This window comes from Elephas maximus, chromosome 3 (genome assembly GCF_024166365.1).
Source record: "Elephas maximus indicus isolate mEleMax1 chromosome 3, mEleMax1 primary haplotype, whole genome shotgun sequence".
Lineage (NCBI taxonomy): Eukaryota > Metazoa > Chordata > Mammalia > Proboscidea > Elephantidae > Elephas > Elephas maximus.
In genome coordinates this window covers 85,574,606-85,592,410 of record NC_064821.1, presented here as the reverse complement: position 1 = coordinate 85,592,410, position 17,805 = coordinate 85,574,606, and the positions used below count along the sequence as shown (strand labels likewise).

Sequence of the window (17,805 nt, the reverse complement as noted above, 5' to 3'; positions counted from 1 at the left end):
TATCTTTTAGGGAACCTTTCACTTAAGCCAATCAAACAGAACACAGAAGACTTTCTACTCTTTCTGTTAGCATTTAGTGAATAGAAAATTTATTGGACCAAAGAAGACCCTCCTGACTGTTACTGAAACCTGTACCAATGATTCTTAAGGAAGACAATTCAAAATGTAGGATCACAGTTTCTAGCCAATCTGAAAAGGTAAAACTTTCAGTGGTTTTGCCCATTTGTAATGTTAATATATACTGATGACTGTAACTCCTTGGACTCGGGCAGACATGGCTGTGGCAGTATGCTTGTCCAGTTTCCCATTCTTGCCTATTCTGTAATATTCTTTGGACACAGGCAGACATGGGTATAGCAGCATGCTTGTCCGTTTTCCCACTTTTGCTTATTCTATAATATTTCCTTTGACTCAGGCAGACATGGCTCTGGGAGCATGGTTTTCTGTTTCCTACTTTTGCCTTTTTGAATATATGCCAAATAAAACTTTCTTTTTGCTGTAAAAAGAAAAATGGAGATCAGAACTACAATGAGATGCCATCTCACCCTGACGTTACTGGCACTAACCAAAAAAACAGCAAATAACAAGTGTTGGAGAGGTCGCAGGGAGATTGGAACTCTTAATGCACTGCTGGTGGAATGTAAAATGGTACAACCACTATGGAAAATGGTATGACCTCTCCTTCACAAGCTAGAAATAGAAATACCATAGGTTTCAGCAATCCCTCCTAGGAATATATTCTAGAGAAGTAAGAGCTGTCACACAAATAGACATATGCACACCCATGTTCTTTGCAGCATTGTTCACAGTAGCAAAAAGATGGAAACAACCTAAGTGCCCATCAACAGATGAATAGACAAATTTTGGTACATACACACAATGGAATACTATGCAACAATAAAGAACAATGATGAATCCGAGAAACATCTCACAACATGGATGAATCTGGAGGCATTATGCTGAGTGAAATAGGTCAGTCACAAAAGGACAAATATTGTATGAGACCACTATTATAAAAATTCAAGGAAAGGTATACAACAGAACAAAACAATCTTTGATGGTTACAAGGGAAGGGAAGTGCGGGGAAGGGAAGTGTTAACTTTGGTGAAGGGAAAGACAACACATTATAGCGGAAGTCAGCACAACCAAGATAAAGTCATAGAAGCTTCCTAGGCACATCCAAACACCTTGAGGGACCAAGTTACTGGGGCTGAGGGCTGGGGAACATCTAGGTCAATTGGCACAACATAGCTCACAAAGAAAATGTTCTACATTCCACTTTAGCGGGTAGCATCTGGGGTCTTAAAAGCTTGTGAGTGACCATCCAAGATACATCTATTGGTCCTATCTCATCTGGAGCAAGGAGAATGAAGGAAACCAAAGACACAAGGAATGAACCACAGTCTTGACCAGCTTGAGCCCAGAAGAACTAGATGGTGCCCAGCTACTACCACCAGTGGCTCTGACAGGGATCACAGTAGAGGATCCCAGACAGAGTGGGAGAAAAATATAGAATAAAATTCAAATTCACACAAAAAAGACCAGACTTACTGGTCTGACAGTGTCTGGAGGAAGCCCTGAGACTGTGGCCCCTACCTAAACACTCTGCTAACCCAACAGAAGCCATTCCTGAAGTCCAGCTTTCAGCCAAAGATTAGACAGGCCTATAAAACAAACAGTAACACGTGAGGAACGTCCTTATTCAATCATGTATACGAGACCATATGGATAACAGCTGCCCAAAAGCAAAGACAAGAAGGCAGGAAGGGACAGGAAAACAGGACGAAGGGACATGGGGAGACTGGGGTGGAAGTGGGGAGAGTGCTGACACATTGCAGGGCTTGCAACCAATGTCACAAAACAACTTTGTATATAAATTTTTTGAATGAGAAACCAATGTGCCCTGTAAGCTTTCACCTAAAGCACAGTTTGAAAAAAAAAAAAAAAAAAAGATGTGAGGTGTTGTATCTACCTTCAACACGATGCCTGTGATTGAGCCTGTGGATCAAGATGCAGTCGCTACCTACAGACTGTTTGCTCAGGCAGTAGCTGTAACAGATGGAGGTACTGTAGCATTATGCGACTTCTGGAAGAATTACAATATTCTTCAGTGTATCTGGAACATCGCACCTTCTGGGAGGAAGTTACATGCATGCAGAGGATTTGGAAAAAAATTGCTTACTAATGTGAACATGCTCAAAGCATTTGATCAGAATAACATGATGAAAGAGATTAGTGGAAAAATCGTCCATATGGCAAGAATGCGGAATTTAAAACTTGCTGTCACCAATGTGTAATAGCTCATAGATCATGAAGAAGGGGAATTAACAGATCAGGACTTAGTGGATTTTAAAGAGTGAAAAAATGCTGAAGAAGAAAGAAAGAATGAGTAAGAGGAAGGAGAGAAGTTGTCAAATTTTTACAATGAAAGGATTAGCTGAAATTTTTTCTAAACTAAATCAGGGGCTTTGGTTGCTTGACAACATGGACCTGAATACCGATAGCTTTTCTAAAGTTGATAGATTCGGGAAGCAGTGAAATGTTACTGCAAAATATATATATATATATATATATATATATATAAGAAAAAAAAAAGGACTACACAGACAACTCACAAATTTTCTGACAAGATACGCTATCCTCATGCCCAGGGATAGTCCAGATCGTCCAGAACCTTCCACAAGTGGAGTTTTTAGTGTAACTGACAAAATGCCAACGTTGTTCAATTCGTCTTCAACGTTGGAGTAAAATTTATGATTTGTGTTTTTTTTTTTTATGTATGCATGCATTAAAGTATATCTGTAAGTCTATATGTAATGTTTCCAACTCCCAAAGACAAAAATCAGGTCTATAAAGATACTAATAATAAAAACCAATAATAATGAAAACTTAAAAAAAAGAGGTATTCGACTTAACGTCAGACTGACAAGACAGTCGTCAGAACAGAACCCTGTCATAGGTCGGGGACTGCCTGTACCTTGCTGTTACCAGGTTTGTCTTTTTAAAGCTCAGCAGGGATCATACGAACCCTCTACTCAGCAACATCTCAATAAAAACTAAACTCATTCTATTATCCACATACCTCCATGATTTGAAGCTAATGAACTCCTTTCATTCACCATATCCTTTACCAAATGGAATCACTTGTAATTCTCAACCCGAGTCCTATGCTTACACACAACCATTCCTTTGTGTATGCTTTTTCCTCAAACTGAAACACCTCTCTTCTACCATACTTGCTCTGTGACCTTGAGTAAATCTGTCAACTTCTCTGACTCCATTTTTTTAATCTGTTAAGATGTTGAACCATAAAAGCATGTAGAAAGCAGCTGGCACCATGCTTGCCAAAGTATTGAATAGTAGACTCTTTTTTCTCTTTCCCCTTTTTAGTTCTTGTTATCCCTCTTCTGGATCTTGCTAACTCTCTTTCCTCTATCCGGCTTCCACTCCTGGTTTGTTCCCTAACCAAAAGCCTATACTTTTCTCTGTCCAGCCTACAGTGAATGGAAAGCATAGTTCTTCCTGCAGGTTCTGTCACACCTCCCTCCCCCTTCCAGAGTGTCTTTAGTTCAGCTCAGTGACCCCTGAATGAGACCTATATTGTGTTGGCACTGGCTACCCACGGATGGATCAGACCTAGTTCCTTACCTCTCAGGGGTCTAGACAAACCCTCAAATCTGGAAGATATGAAGAGTGTTTTATGCAGTCTCCCTTCCCAGCCAGATGTCTTTCCAGCCCCAGTTCCTTCAGCTAAAGCCCCAGGCTGCTTAGGAAGAGGGCACCAGCTGGCAGAGGCCCAGGGACATGCAGAATGATTAACTGGCAAACCCTTTACACTCCTCTTTGCTCTCCTGTCCTCAGTGGCTCAACCTTCCCTTCAACTCCTCAGTGTGAGTACTTTGTGAGTACCCTTTGACCTTTTTAGGATGGGGAAAGAGAAGCTTGACAGCCCCCAAGTGCTTGCTTCCATCCCCACCTTACCCTATCTTACACCCTCAGATCCTATTATTCTTTAGCTGATTTCCCTGGGTCTCCTGTACTCTATTCCTGCCACTGCCTCAATCATTCACATTCATACAGGCACACGTTTTCCCATTTTTTTCTCACTGCCTTTCCTCCTTCTCCAACCTCACTCCATTTAATTTTCCTGCTGAAACATATAAAGCCTTAAACAATCACAGGAATAGAGTTGTTAAGGTTCATATAGGTGATGATTTTCAGGCTAAATCACTGGTTTATCTTTTGGGGAAAGATGGAGGAGGGCTCCTCAGAAAGCAATGAATGAAGAGTGAGTCAGACAGGGTGGGACCGGGAAATCGTCACCTCACTTCCCATTAGTTAGGAAGGCTCTGTGAAAGGGTGGAATTTTAACTAGCCGTTGGGCTGAGAGCTCTTTCCCCACCACAGCTGGCCTTCATCCTTATCAAGACTGTGAGATCCTTGACCTCTTGTTTCTCCAGTTTTATCAGCCTGCCCTGGCTTTACTTTTCTTCCTATTCAGCGTAGGTGCTAGTCTCCTTCACTGAGCCCTGTAACCTTGACGCCTTCCACTTAGCTTCCCTGCAGATATAAACAGTTCCCTTTCAGCTTTCTTAACTCCTCACTAGAAGTCCCTGGGTGGCGTGTAAACAGTTAACACACTCAGCTACTAAGCAGAAGGTTGGAGGCTCGAGTTTACCCAGAGGAGCCTCAGAAGACAGACCTGATGATCTACTTCCAAAAAACCAGCCATTGAACAATATATGGAGCACAGTTCTACTCTGACACACATGGGGTCACAATGAGTTGGAATCAACTTGACAGCAACTGGTTTGCCTCCTGGCTACTAAGCTCTGCTGAAGAACACCACACAGGCTTCTAAACTAGTGCCACTTTTCCTGGTCTTGACCCTAGCAGGACCTTCCTTTCCGCCTACCAAGCCTTCCCAGCACCCCTTCATCAGCTGCTCTAGACTTTACCACTTCCTTAAAACTCCTTATCCTACCATTCCCCCTCATTTGCAGCAATGACCTTCTAATTAAAGGGAAAAAATAGCCTCCTTTAGGTGAAAACTCCCTCAATTTCCTCCCAATCCACTGACAAACTTACCTCTTCTGTACTTTTCACTCTATGAGGTATTCTCATCAGCCAAAGATGAAATCCTCCATGTGTATACTGGATTCCGTTCCGTCCTGCAACTTCACCCTCTCCTCTGTTGACTTCTTCTATATAGCATGTAAATGTGCTCAAGCCTTTTCCCATTAAAAACAACCATTAGAATCAATCTGGAGGTAAGATCCAGGCATTAATATTTTAAACGCTCCCTGGGTGATTCTAGTGTGTAGCCAGGGCTGAGGAATACAGAGTAAATCCAAACTTCTCACCATGGCATATAGGCTCTCTGTAAACTAACTCCTGCCTCCATTTCCTGCCCTTACCCCTATGCCCTCTGAGCTGGACTCACACCAAATTACCTAGAGCTCCCCAAACCTACCACACTCTCGCTCTTGTGCCTTCACACACACACTCTTCCCTCTTCCTAGAATGCCTTTCCCTGCCTTCTATAAAATGTCCTTTAATGCTCAGCTTTGGTGTTCCAAGAATGTGAGGCCTTCCAAGAATTATCCCTCGCCCAAAGCTTTTGTTAAGGTGCTCCCCTCTGTGCTTTCATAACACTGGGTTTTTCTTTGTGGGAACACTCACCACACTCTACTGTAATTGTCAGTTTATATGCCTGTGTTCTCCACTAGATTGTGAATATTTTGCAGAAACCCAGGGCCATGGAGATGCCATTAGGTGGGACTTGGGCCTAAGTGTTCTAACTCAGATATTTGAAGATATTTTCTCCCAGGACCAGGACAAGAACTGAGCAAAGTGAGTCTTTGAGCATGTTCATTGTATTTTTAATATTTAGTGAGGGCTAGCTATGGTCAGCTTACCAGTGTGATCCAGATGAATAAACAGATAATTGAAGTTCGCTGTCACTGCTCTGATTGGCCTCCGGGCATTATTATCATCTACAGCACTCCATTTTGTCTGTCTCTAATGGACTCTCCTGGTGGACACTTAATCCAAAACCTCTCAGTGGTGCTCCTCAGAACAGTGCTTTGCACATAGTATGCGTTTAGGATATACTTGTTAAGTGAATGTTTGTGAATGTACATACAAGTATAAACCTTAAAATCTAAGCCGCTTCCCCACCTTGTCTATTAAATGCTGAGACAGAAACAGTGCTAGGGGAACTCTTTGCATGGGTTATTTCCCTTAATCTGCACAACAAACCTATGAGCTAGGTACGGTTTTATTCTCATTTTATAGAGGTTCTGCAGTTTATATAATAGTACACAGGTACTAACTGGAAGACTTAAGCTCAGGTCTGTGGAGTCTGGCTTGACTCCAAAGCCACTAGCGTATACCAGGAATACATCAGGCTGTCAGTAAACATGTACTGAATCAATGAATACTGCCACCCCAAGGAAAGTATAAAAGGCTTTTGAATTCTTGTCCTTCCCACTTGGCCTTGGATTCTTGTAAGTACCTTGACCTCTCTTTCCTTTCTCTCTTTGTCCCATGTCCTCTAACGTGCACTCAGCAAACATTTTTGGAGGGTCACCTGAGTATCAGGCAATGTGCTAGGTATTAGAGATATAAACCAAACCGGTTGGCATGGAGTTGATGCCAACTCATGGCCACCCCATGTGTGTAGAGTAGAACAACTGCATGGGTTTTCAAGGCTGTTACCTTTCGGAAGCAGATCACCAAACCTTTCTTCTGAGGAGCCTCTGGGTGGGTTCAAACTGCCAACCATTTGGTTAGTAGTCAGCGCTTAATGCTTAACCATTTGCACCATCCAGACACTCCTGCTAGAGGTATAGATATGACTGGAACATGGCCCCTGCTAAGAGGCGCTTATAGTTGGGGGATGCAGCTAAGCAGATAATTGCTTTAAAGTGAGATTGTGGGAGCAAGATGAGGGATTGATTTAGTGACTGGGAGAGCTGGTTGTACCTTGTGCTGGGCCAGGGGTCAAGGCTTGGGGGTGAAGAGAGGTTGTGAAAGATGCTGACATCCTTGGGGATCAGTTAAAGCACAGGGTATAGCTTGGGAGAGTGACACAGGTTGAGGGGAGAGGCTAGGGCCCAGATCATGTAGCGCTTTAGTGTACAAAGCTAAGAAGTTTAAACTTTTTGAATAGTTGACTTTTCCTCCTCATTTCCTTTCAAGGACAGGTACTAAAGGGCAGGGTACAGTCATACCTGTACCCTGCCTCTGGCCTCTTACCTAAAATCTAGGACTAAATTTCCATGAAGCTACTACATCTCATCCTTTACAAAACATTATTTCCCCCAAGCCACCCCCCTTCCGAATTCCCTTATTCTATCCACATTTACACCATCTAATCCTAAAAGCAGTTATTGAATCACTATGCAAAGCACTTTTCCAGGTGCCGTTGGGGAATCAGAGTTCATATCACTAAAACCTAATCTCTGCCCTCAATAATTCAACCTATTTTTTTTTTTTTATTTGGTGGGGGCGGGGGAGGGCGGGAGCAGAGGGGGAGCACAGGAAGCCAGATATATAACCTATTGTGTGTGTGTTCCAGTCATCTTGAAGAAATAGCCACATTGTCAACCCCATCAATTTCCAGACCTGTTATCTCTCACCTGGTCTCCCCACAATACCGTCAACACACTGGCTGCCGGAGTAAGGTGATTCAGCTAGACTAAAAACCCCATGCGTGCAGGGACAACTTCTGACTTGTTTGTTAATGTGTCACAAGAACTTAACACAGTCTTGCACATAGTAGGTGGTCAATAAATATTTGATGAATGAATAATAGAAGCTTGATTTGTTCCCTCCTTAAGAATCTTCACTTTTTCTCCTCTGCTTTTAAAATAAAATTGGAACTATCCCATTTGGCCTGTAAGACCTACTACCTTCAGCCACAGCCAACTCCCTGCCCCCCCCCCCATTTCTTTCCCCCCACTTTGAAGGCCAGTTTAAAACGAGTCAATCCCAACTCACAGTGACCCTTTAGGACAGAGTAGAACTGCCCCATAGGGTTTCCAAGGAACAGCTGGTGGACTTGAGCTACCAACCTTTTGGTTAGCAGCCGAGCTCTTAATCACTAGGCCACCAGGCCCCTTGTATTCTTCCATCTCCATTGATAGGCTCATCCAGGTTTATAGGCTCTTAGAGAAGGCTTCCTTGCCCAGCTGCTCCCTCCCACTGAGACATCCCTGCCACCCCAAGTCAGCCCTTAGCACACATACTGCCTCCTGCCCACCCCTCTAGTCTCACCCCACTAGTGAGTGAGCTCTTTGGGGGAAGGTCCGAGGCCTGGACCTTTTCCTAGAGTCCCAGGCTGGGCCTGCCACAAACAGAAGTTGTGTTCGTCATATTGGTGGAGCCATCACCGGAGGGCCCAGCATGAGGCCATTCAGGGGCTGAATGTCAGGAAGAAGCGGTGTGCAACTCTGGCGGGCGGGCCGAAGTGGCCTGACCAAGGCGGGCTGAGATGACAAGGGAAGGGGTGGGGAGTCAGAGCTGGGTGTGCTTCCTGCCCTGGAATCAGGAGGCCCGCCCCTGCTCCCGCCTCTCCCGCTGAGCAAAGCTGAGCCCAGCCGGTGCTGGACAGCCCCTCCTGCCTCCGGCTGGCGGCCCAATCAGCAGGCGCCCCCCACCCGGCCCGCCCCCTCCCCCTCGGGTGACAGAAAGTCGGCCCAGCAGATGAGGAAGTGGCAGGCAAGCTGGTCCTGGGTAGTTCTCTCTGGCACTGCTCCCTCCGAGCTCTCCACGACAGCCCGCCTGGTCCACCACTGGTGAGTCTGGACCTTCCACGGGCTCTCCACGTGCCAGGGTCCTCTGGCTAGCTAGCCCAACCAGGCCCTGCCCTGCCCTGCCCAGGCTGTGGGCGAGGCTGTTCCTGGGAAAAGTGGGTGGGAGGTCCCAGCTCGCTGGGGCTGGGCCTCTCCAGCAACCTCCCCTCGTCCCCCCCCACCCCCCCATTTCTTAAACGTAGGTCTTCCTCCGCCCCCTCCTAGTCTTGCCCCTCTCCGCCTCTATCTCCTCCCTTTTCTCTTCTCCTTTCCCCTCCCCCTTCCTTTGCCATTCTCCTTTTTCCTTCCATTCCTCTTAAATGGAGGAAGGAATGGGCTGAATTCCCCTACCGGGACACACCCAGATCTCCCTCAGGCTTGGAAAGAAGGTCCTTCCCAGAAACCATGAGCTACTCTTGACTTCCATAGTGCATGCGTGTATGTGTGTGTGTGGGGTGGGAGTGAGCTTGGGGGTGGTGGTTGAGAGAGATAACATGCTGGCCAGCCCAGGAGTGTCAGAGAGGGACTGTGTGTTAGAGCACATGCCTAAGCCTGGTTGGCCCTACCACAGAATAAGGCAACAAAAATCTGTGAATGAATGAATGAATGAATGAATGATTGCCTTCCATGGAAAGAGTGACCAAGGGCAGGTGTGTGTCTGCATATAATGTGGGCGATTTTATGTTCATTCACCTCTACATGGTCTGTATGAGTTTATGTATGTGACCACATAGATCTGTGACTCACATACACGTGAGTAAACCTGCATGTGTAACTTCAAGTGGGTGTGGGCCTGAGGGTGCACAGTTGCACATGGTAATGTGGAACCTGTGAAACAAGTCACCTGCCTGAGCGAGTCAGTGTGTTGCCAATGTGTCTGTAGTTAGGCGCAGGGACCTGTGAAGCAGTCACCTGCCTGAGCAAGTCAGTGTGTTTTGCCAGTGTGACTGTAGCTAGGAGCAGGTGTCAATATAAGAAAGCCTGCTTGTCAAAATCCGTGGGCGTTTGTATGGGTGATGTGTGAGAGGGAGTTGTTGCCAGCAGGAGGTATGTGAGCTCTGTGTGTACAAGTGCGTCCTGGCTGTTGGTGAGTTGTTTTGGGAGTGGAGAGTTGTGTGAGAAAGGGTGTGTATGTGTGTGAAGAACTTGGAGCCTGAGCATGGTGGGTCTGAAAAAGTGTGGAATAAGGGGAGGTATGGGGGAGCACCTGTAAGATGTATGCCGGGTGAGAGCGTATGTGTGTGAAGGGGTGCATGTGGAGCCTCTGTGATCAATGCATCAGAAGGTCTGTTTCTTCACTTAGTACCGACACAGGTGGTTTTCTGGGTAGAGGGAACTGGGCAGAATAGGTATAAGAAGCTCTTGAGCACCTGCTGCCCTAGATGTGCGGGAAATGGGTAATGACTCGTCCCTCTGGGACTATCTCAGATTCCCAGTCTCCAGAGTCTGGGCAGAGGATTTTGTGTCCCTGTGAGCCCTCCCCCAACATTCCTTCAGTCTTGGGGGAGAGGGGGCCTAACCCATTAGGGTCCCTCCCTAAGGGAAGGGAAGATTCCTGAGACCACCCCCACTTTCCCACCTCCTCACGTGCCACTGGCTTCTCTGCCCATCCCTGGGAAGGAAGGGTGATTGTACCCATTTTGAAGTAGAACAAACTGAGACTTTGTGACTGGTTCAGGAAAGGATGCTGGGTGTGTGTTTTCAGCTGTTCTCTTTGGGTCAGAGCTGGGGTTGGAGCAGGGGCTGGAGCCAGGGGAGATTTCTGGCTTAGAGACATTCAGTCCCAAGGACCTTAGCTCATCTGACTGGTCTGGAGTGGGTGGGTCGGTGCGTGGGTGAGTGTGGGGGCTTTACTTGACTTTCCCAAACCTGTTGCACCCTAATCTCCCAGTCACTGACCTGTGGCCTAGACCCACCCTCCATCCCACGTGCAGCCAGTGGCAGTGGGCGGAGGGCGGGGCTGCTGCCAGATCTAGTCAGACAGGTGCAGCCGCCAGGGCAGGAGTCTCAAAGAGCCAGGCTCGGAGAGAGGAAGGGCTCAGCAAGAGCAGAGCACCGGATTGGAGAGGCCAGGCGGAGGTGAGAGCCCTGGGAGGACAGGAGAAACCTAGGCAGCTGAGTGTTCTAGCAGGGGAGAGGAGGGATCCCAGGTCATGAGAGTCCCGGAAGGGACTGAGGGGAAGGGAGGTGAGTCCCAGCAGGGAGAGGTGGGGCCAGGAGAGGAGAGGTTGAAGGTGAGAATCCCTGGAGAGAAGAAAGACCCAGAGGTGGGGAGGTGAGAGATTGGCGAGGAAGGGAAAGGAGATTCATTCTGGAGATGAGTTTCCTGCTGGTGAGGAGGTAAGACTCTCCGGAAAAGAGAGAATCTTGAGAACAGGAAATTAAGAGTTCTCCCATAGAGGAAGAGTAGAGGGGAGGCCATGAATAAGATGTGGAGGGCAAAGGGTGGAACAACGCTTTCCAGGTAGGCAAGATGTGTGGGGATCAGATGCCCCCACCACACTGCCTCCTCCTATCCTGAATCTCCGACAATTCCTTTCTCTCACTGTTCTCTGTCCTTTCTTGCAATGAGGCGCTAGGAGTTGTCTCATCTGGTTCTGTGTCTTGCTTCTGTGAATCAAGGGTGGGTTGGAACAGTGCAGTGGGCCCTGTCTGATACCCACCCTCCATATTTCCTTAGAGTCCTTAGCCAGGATGGAGGCTGTCGTGAACCTGTACCAGGAGATGATGAAGCATGCAGGTAGGATGCTATCCACCAGCCACTTTCTCTTTCATTCTCTGGGATCTCTAGATCTAGGGCTGTTTCCAAATGGAGAGTCCCTGTAAACTTCTTGACCTGATCTTATGTCTGCAGACCTGGTGGAGATATTTTGAATCCTGTGACCCTTCCTCACTCCTTTGTTCACAGATCCCCGGACCCAGGGCTACCCTCTGATGGGCTCCCCACTACTAATGACCTCCATCCTCCTGACCTACGTGTACTTCGTTCTCTCACTTGGGCCGCGCATCATGGCCAATCGGAAGCCTTTCCAGCTCCGTGGCTTCATGGTTGTCTACAACTTCTCACTGGTGGCACTCTCCCTGTACATTGTCTATGAGGTGGGCCCCTAGGATACCTATGTGTTAATTCTTGCCAGCAGGATAAGGGCTGGGGCTTAGGACCAGAGGATGGCACCTCTCCTTTCCAGAGAGGCTCAGATCCATCTCTTCAGCTAGAGAAGGCATGGGGTGGTGGGTCTGGTAGTCTGATCCACACCCCTTCCTAGTTCCTGATGTCTGGCTGGCTGAGTACCTACACCTGGCGCTGTGATCCTGTGGACTATTCCAACAGCCCTGAGGCACTTAGGGTAAGTAGGGGCTGGGGCTAGATCGTAAGCAACTTGGGGGATAGGAGCACAGGGTGACCTATGCTCATAGCCCCATTTAGGGAGACTGCTAGAGCAGCATGGGGAGTTCTAAGGCTGCTCTGAATTCTTGCAGATGGTTCGAGTGGCCTGGCTCTTCCTCTTCTCTAAGTTCATTGAGCTGATGGACACGGTGAGTGGTTAAATAAGATGTAAGAACTTGGGGAGGGAGGGGTGGGAGGGGAGAGAGACCCTAGTTCCAACCCTCCAGTTCCAATCTTCTCTCAGGTGATCTTTATTCTTCGGAAGAAGGATGGGCAGGTGACCTTCCTACATGTCTTCCATCATTCGGTACTTCCCTGGAGCTGGTGGTGGGGAGTAAAGGTTGCTCCTGGTGAGTGATGAAGACCACTGGGAGAAGGGGTGGGCACTGGGGACCAGAGCCTTGACTTGCCTGACTGTTTCTCTGTCCACTCACAGGAGGAATGGGCTCTTTCCATGCCATGATAAACTCGTCTGTGCATGTCATCATGTACCTGTACTATGGATTGTCTGCCCTTGGCCCTGTGGCTCAGCCCTACCTTTGGTGGAAAAAGCACATGACAGCCATCCAGCTGGTGAGGGGCCAAAGCCTGGCCTAGAACTTCCCTCCCCCGCAACATTCCTAGTCTGGATCCTATCTTAATCCAACCTACCTAACCTTTGACCCCATCCCTCCCCACTCAACATTTCAGTCTGTTCCTCTGCCCTCTTTCCCTCCAGTCCTGTTCCCTCTGACCCTTGCTTTTCTCTGTCCTAGATCCAGTTTGTCCTGGTTTCACTGCACATCTCCCAGTACTACTTCATGCCCAGCTGTAACTACCAGTTCCCAGTCATCATCCACCTCATCTGGATGTATGGTACCATCTTCTTCGTGCTCTTCTCCAATTTCTGGTATCAGTCGTACACTAAAGGCAAGCGGCTACCCCGTGCACTTCAGCAAAATGGAGCTCCAGGCACCACCAAGGTCAAGGCCAACTGAGAAACATGGCCTAGGTAGGCGCCCACCTAAGTGCCTCTGGACTGCACCTTAGGCAGCATCCATCAGTGTACTCCCCACCTATTCCTGTGACCAGGGCTTACATGGTCAAGACTGAGCAGGGGACAGGCCCTCCCCTCCCCACAGCTGGTTCACAGGGACCACCGCCTCATCCACTTCTCCAGGCCAGCCCCAGGGACATGGCCTCATTGCTCTCTGCTACTCCAGAGCTGGGGGCTCAAAGGGCTGGACACTTACTCCCCTCTCCCTGCCTTAAACTTGGGGGAGGAACACTCAGGGCTGGCCCCCACCAGGGTCTTGTGGCCTTTTTCTCACACTGAAGAGGTCAGCAATAATCTGTCACTGTGGACTCAGGCTCCCTCCTTCTCCACCCCCACAATGAAGCAGGAGCTTCTTAGCCAAAGGTCAGGGTGAGTGAGGGGCCTGGAAATACAGCCTGTGGAGGCTGCTCACTCACTGTGTCATAATTAAAAAGTGACAGAGGAAACCATTGAGGCTGTGTGTGTACGTGTGTCAATAGAAGAGGTACAAAGACTCACTAGCCCTATCTAAAACAGGGGGGATGGTCAAAACTCCCATGTGACATTTCTAGCTCTCTGATCACAGTAGAAGAGAACCCCTGGGAAAACCGATGGGACATAGGTCATGAGAGAAAGGGAGACATGACTTTATTAGAAAAATAAAAAAAACAAAACACTGAGGTGATGGGTTGGTCCTCAACGAATGCCTTGGTGGATGAGGCTGCTTTTGGCTGCACTGGCCTTCTCCCGCTCCCGCCGCCGTGCAGGGTCCAACTCAAAGCAGCGCCATAGCCGCAGGGTCTCATCTGCTGCTGCTGATGCCACAGTGGCCCCATCTGGGCTCATGGTCAGACTCAGGACTCGGGCTGTATGGCCTGGGGTATGAGGAGGGAAAAAGTGAGAGCAGGGCACATGAATGTAGACACAGCCTACAGATGCTTGTGTTTTTTATAACAGCTTTTATTGAGATACAATTCATATACCATAAAATTCACCCTTTTAATTTAAAGTGTACAATCCAGTGGTTTTAGTATATTCACAAAGCTATGCAGCCATCACCACTACCTAATTCCAGAACATCTGCATTACCCCAAATAGAAACCCCATGCCCAGTAGCAGTCACTCCCCTCTACCCTCTCCCCCAACCCCTCAGCCTCTGGCAGCTAGTGATCTACTTTGTCTCTAACAGTTTGCACATTCTAGACATTTCATATAAATGGAATCATACAATATGTGCCCTTTTGCATCTGGCTTCTTTTATTTTGCACCACCTACCTTTGAGCTCAGCCACCTTAGCCATGGTTGGGTACTTCCAAATAACCAGTTGGTTCTGGGCAAAGCCATGGCCTGAGATGAGCTCCTTGTAGTGGGGAGACCAGAGGATGGAGCACACCTGTGCAGAGGGAATGGTGTGGGCATTATATAGCTAAAGCTACTCAAATCAGAACTAAGTGTTACACACCCTGCCAGGTGCTACAGACTCAGACTGTTTGATCACAAGTCTTTGAGAGAGTTAAAATTATCATCCATATTACAGATGAAGAATCAGGCAGAAAGAAGTTCAAGTTGCCTATGGTCACATGCAAGCTGTTAGTTGGTGACAGAGCCGGAATATGAACTCAGGCCATCTGGCTACAGAGCCCATGTCTAGAGAAGGCTGGATGTGGAAAGAAAAGAAGCTGGTGTGGTTGCTAGGAGGCCCAACAGCAAGGGCCTCAAATATTCTAATGGATATGAATTTTTGTAGGTGATGGGGAACCACTGCAGGGTTTAAAGAAGACAATGACAGATTTATAGTCCAGAAAGGCCACGGAGACCATAGTGTAGAGGACAAATTGAAGGAGATCAGACAGAATGCCTGGAGATCAATGAGGCAGCAGTTGCAGTGGTCTATGGGAAGAAGGATGAGGCTGAGGGGAGGGGAGAGATGTGAATGATATTCTAGGTAAAACTGATAGCTCTTGGTGACTAGGTGATAAGGATGAAAGATGATAGCAGGCTTTTCAAATTTCTGAGTAGGTTCTGCCATTCTCAAGCAATATAAGAGGAGGAGGAAGAACACATTTCAGGGAGGCAAGGGGAAGTGGTAAATGCAATCTGGGATACATTGAGGTGGTGGTGTGCCCCAATAGGACATAGGGTTGGAAATATCTCACAGATCATTGGAAAGGAAAGCTGAGTTAGAAGTTTGGGAAACATCGGATACAGAGTTGGTGAAGCCAGTGGAGTGGACATGGTTACCCAGTTAGACTACACAGAATAAGAATACATCCAGAAGAGACTGAACAGGTAGAAACGCTACCTGAGAATGGGCATCCACAGCACTCAGACAGGCCCCAGAGCAGACGTTCCAGATGCGAATGTGTCGGTCACTCGTGCCCCCTCCCGTTGCCAGGACACTGGACTGCCAGGGACACCAAGCTACAGCCTAGGCCAGATAACGATGGGATCAGCAGGTAGTACAGCTAGACAAGGAGTTACAGGGGTTACAGATTAACCCACCCCGATCCCCCCACCTCATGTCCCCTCAACAGTTCCCAGTTTCTGGGTAGGCTTCTACCCCAGCCCAGCCCTACTCTCACCTTGACGGCCCCTTGATGCTGGGTGAATGTCTGCAAGGGAACCCAGCCACCCTCTCCAGGAGCACTAGGCCACACATTGACCAAGTTATCATTGCCACCACTGGCCAAGTGTCGTCCATCTGGGGCCCAGCGCAGTCCACAGACTTCCTGGCTGTGGCCACTCAGTGTGGCTACATGGTGTTCTGCTACCCGGACATCATGGTGGTGGATATGGCCAGAGCGCGAGCCACTGGGGAAGGGAAAAAGGAAATCACGGAGGTTCTTCAGCAGAGCCAAACATAAGCAGGCCTGAGCTGCTTCAGTCCAGGGGTGCTCAGTCGGGGAGAGTGGGCAAGAATCATAGAGGTCTGGGTTCACCACTGACCTGGACAGGATGTAGCTGTTCCAACAGAGGGAGCCTACTCTGGCAGAGTGACTGGTCATGTTTCGAAGCCGTTTCTGCTGTTGCACATCCCATAGCTAGAGGTAGAGAAGATCACTAGGATCAGAGATTAGGACTTGGCATTAACATCTCCAGCTGGGCAAGCCTCCTGGGTCTGTGGGCAATAGAGCTGCAGCGCAGGGACAAGTCTCACCTGCACCTCAGCACTGCTGGTGCCCACAGCCAGGTAGTTGCCCTCTTTGATCCAGGCCACAGAGGATACATATTCACCAGGCTGCTCCATTTGCAGCAGCTGCAAGATGTCACCAGAGCTAGCACTCCACAAGTATACACTATTGTCCAGCGCCACAGCCAGTACATTCCCAGAGCTCCAGTCCACAAGGTTCAGGTCTGCCAGAGGAGGAAAGGGATAAGCATAAACTCCCTCGTTTGCCTGGTCCCCAGGCCCTCTTTCTCCATCCATAAGGCAAGGATAAGGCTGCGCTTACAGTAGTCATTCCGGATTTCAGGGGCATCCAGAATACGATCTGGCAGGGAAGGAATGTAACGGCAGGTCTTTTGGCTAGAGCCAGGCGTGGTCTTTTGGCTATAAAGTACCTTCAGTCGATTCTGGTAACCTGTGGCAACAGGAGTGGGTCTAGAACACTGGGAGAATTGACACCTCTCCTCCTAACCTAGAAGGCCAGAGCAAACTGGCATCCCCCTCAGCCCTGGGGATGGACTGACACCTCCCTCCAAGAACCACTCTTCTTACCTTCTGGAGCATTCTGGGGTTTTCCACTGAGCCGAAGGATCTTGGCTTCCTCCACATCAAAACCGTTCAAGTTCAAGGCCCAGGCTTTCTGATGTTCCTGGCATATAAAGTTGATGGTGAGGCAGATGATATTATTAAAGGGCAGAGGTGGGTCCCCTGCCTGGAACCCCTCTGAGCACATACCTTCTTGGTGGGTGTCTGGCTGTTTTCAGGCTGGTTCTCCTTACTCAGGAGGAAGCTAGCAACCTCCATCTGGGAAGCACTGCGATGGGGGATATAACGATCACCGCCAGCTTTGCTGGGAGTGGTCTGAGCTTTGGAGCTGGATTTGCCTGGAGCAGGAATAGAGAGGCAGACCTCTGACCAGGCTCCTGGGGTTGGAAGAACGAAGGCTGCTCTCTGCCATTCCCCCCCGGCCCCCGTGTCCTGCCGCACCCCACTCACCAGGAGTTCGGCCTGGGGTCCTGCCGGCGCTGTGGGACCGGTTGGCCGCTCGCATGGGTGAGGGGGCCGGCCCCGCTGCTTCCTTAGCTTTGCGCTGCCAGCGTGCGGGGGGTGCATTGGGGATGGGTGCGTCCAGCTGGAGCAGCGAGTGCAGGTCACTCTCGAACACAAAATGCGCCATGGGAGTCTCTGGAAGGGGGGGTCCTTGGTACCCGCCAAGTCCTGGAGAAAGAGAGCCGACCGTGCTCAGGGAACGGCGCGGAGCTCCTTCACTCCCAGCCAGCCACAGCCGGCTGCAGCCCCTCCCGGCCTAGCACCCCCTGGCCGCAGCCCACCTCGGCTCGGCCCAGCCGCCTCTTACCGTCGCTTCCTGATCAGGTTCCAGTCCCGGGCCGGCCTTGGCAACTCTGGCTTCTTAAACTCTCCGCTCCGAGTAGCCATT

At 48.8% G+C, this 17,805-nt stretch overlaps 2 protein-coding genes across 4 annotated transcripts in view; one reads left to right on the top strand and one right to left on the bottom strand.

The window, feature by feature from the left end:
* Window positions 1-13,847, top strand: part of ELOVL1 (ELOVL fatty acid elongase 1) — a 24,466-nt gene extending 10,619 nt beyond the window's left edge. The window contains exons 1-8 of one of the 3 annotated variants that reach the window (XM_049879023.1): window positions 8,677-8,801; window positions 11,479-11,538; window positions 11,707-11,897; window positions 12,065-12,145; window positions 12,279-12,335; window positions 12,431-12,536; window positions 12,623-12,759; window positions 12,942-13,847. In XM_049879023.1, coding sequence (XP_049734980.1) covers window positions 11,493-11,538; window positions 11,707-11,897; window positions 12,065-12,145; window positions 12,279-12,335; window positions 12,431-12,536; window positions 12,623-12,759; window positions 12,942-13,163 — 840 coding nt within the window. In that variant the 5' untranslated portion in view covers window positions 8,677-8,801; window positions 11,479-11,492 and the 3' untranslated portion in view covers window positions 13,164-13,847. Of the gene's footprint in view, window positions 1-8,676; window positions 8,802-9,282; window positions 10,878-11,478; window positions 11,539-11,706; window positions 11,898-12,064; window positions 12,146-12,278; window positions 12,336-12,430; window positions 12,537-12,622; window positions 12,760-12,941 lie in introns of those variants that run through there. The other 2 variants (XM_049879024.1, XM_049879025.1) reach the window with 2 other exon arrangements.
* CDC20 (cell division cycle 20) lies at window positions 13,834-17,805 on the bottom strand. The gene is made up of 11 exons (XM_049879022.1): window positions 17,725-17,805; window positions 17,364-17,585; window positions 17,103-17,251; window positions 16,920-17,016; window positions 16,654-16,782; window positions 16,359-16,555; window positions 16,148-16,242; window positions 15,784-16,012; window positions 15,504-15,629; window positions 14,477-14,594; window positions 13,834-14,076 (listed from the first exon to the last, which is right to left on the bottom strand). Exons 2-11 carry the CDS (start codon window positions 17,542-17,544, stop codon window positions 13,898-13,900), a joined length of 1,500 nt encoding a protein of 499 aa, XP_049734979.1. The 5' UTR covers window positions 17,545-17,585; window positions 17,725-17,805; the 3' UTR covers window positions 13,834-13,897.

Excerpts from the sequence above, each read along its gene's own strand:
- CDC20 (XM_049879022.1), bottom strand. The coding sequence starts at position 17,544 with ATGGCGCATTTTGTGTTCGAGAGTGACCTGCACTCGCTGCTCCAGCTG. Across the intron at positions 16,556-16,653 it reads TGAAATCCGGAATGACTACT|ACCTGAACCTTGTGGACTGG; the intron begins GTAAGCGCAGCC and ends CTCCTCTGGCAG. Across the intron at positions 16,243-16,358 it reads CCAGCAGTGCTGAGGTGCAG|CTATGGGATGTGCAACAGCA; the intron begins GTGAGACTTGTC and ends CTCTACCTCTAG.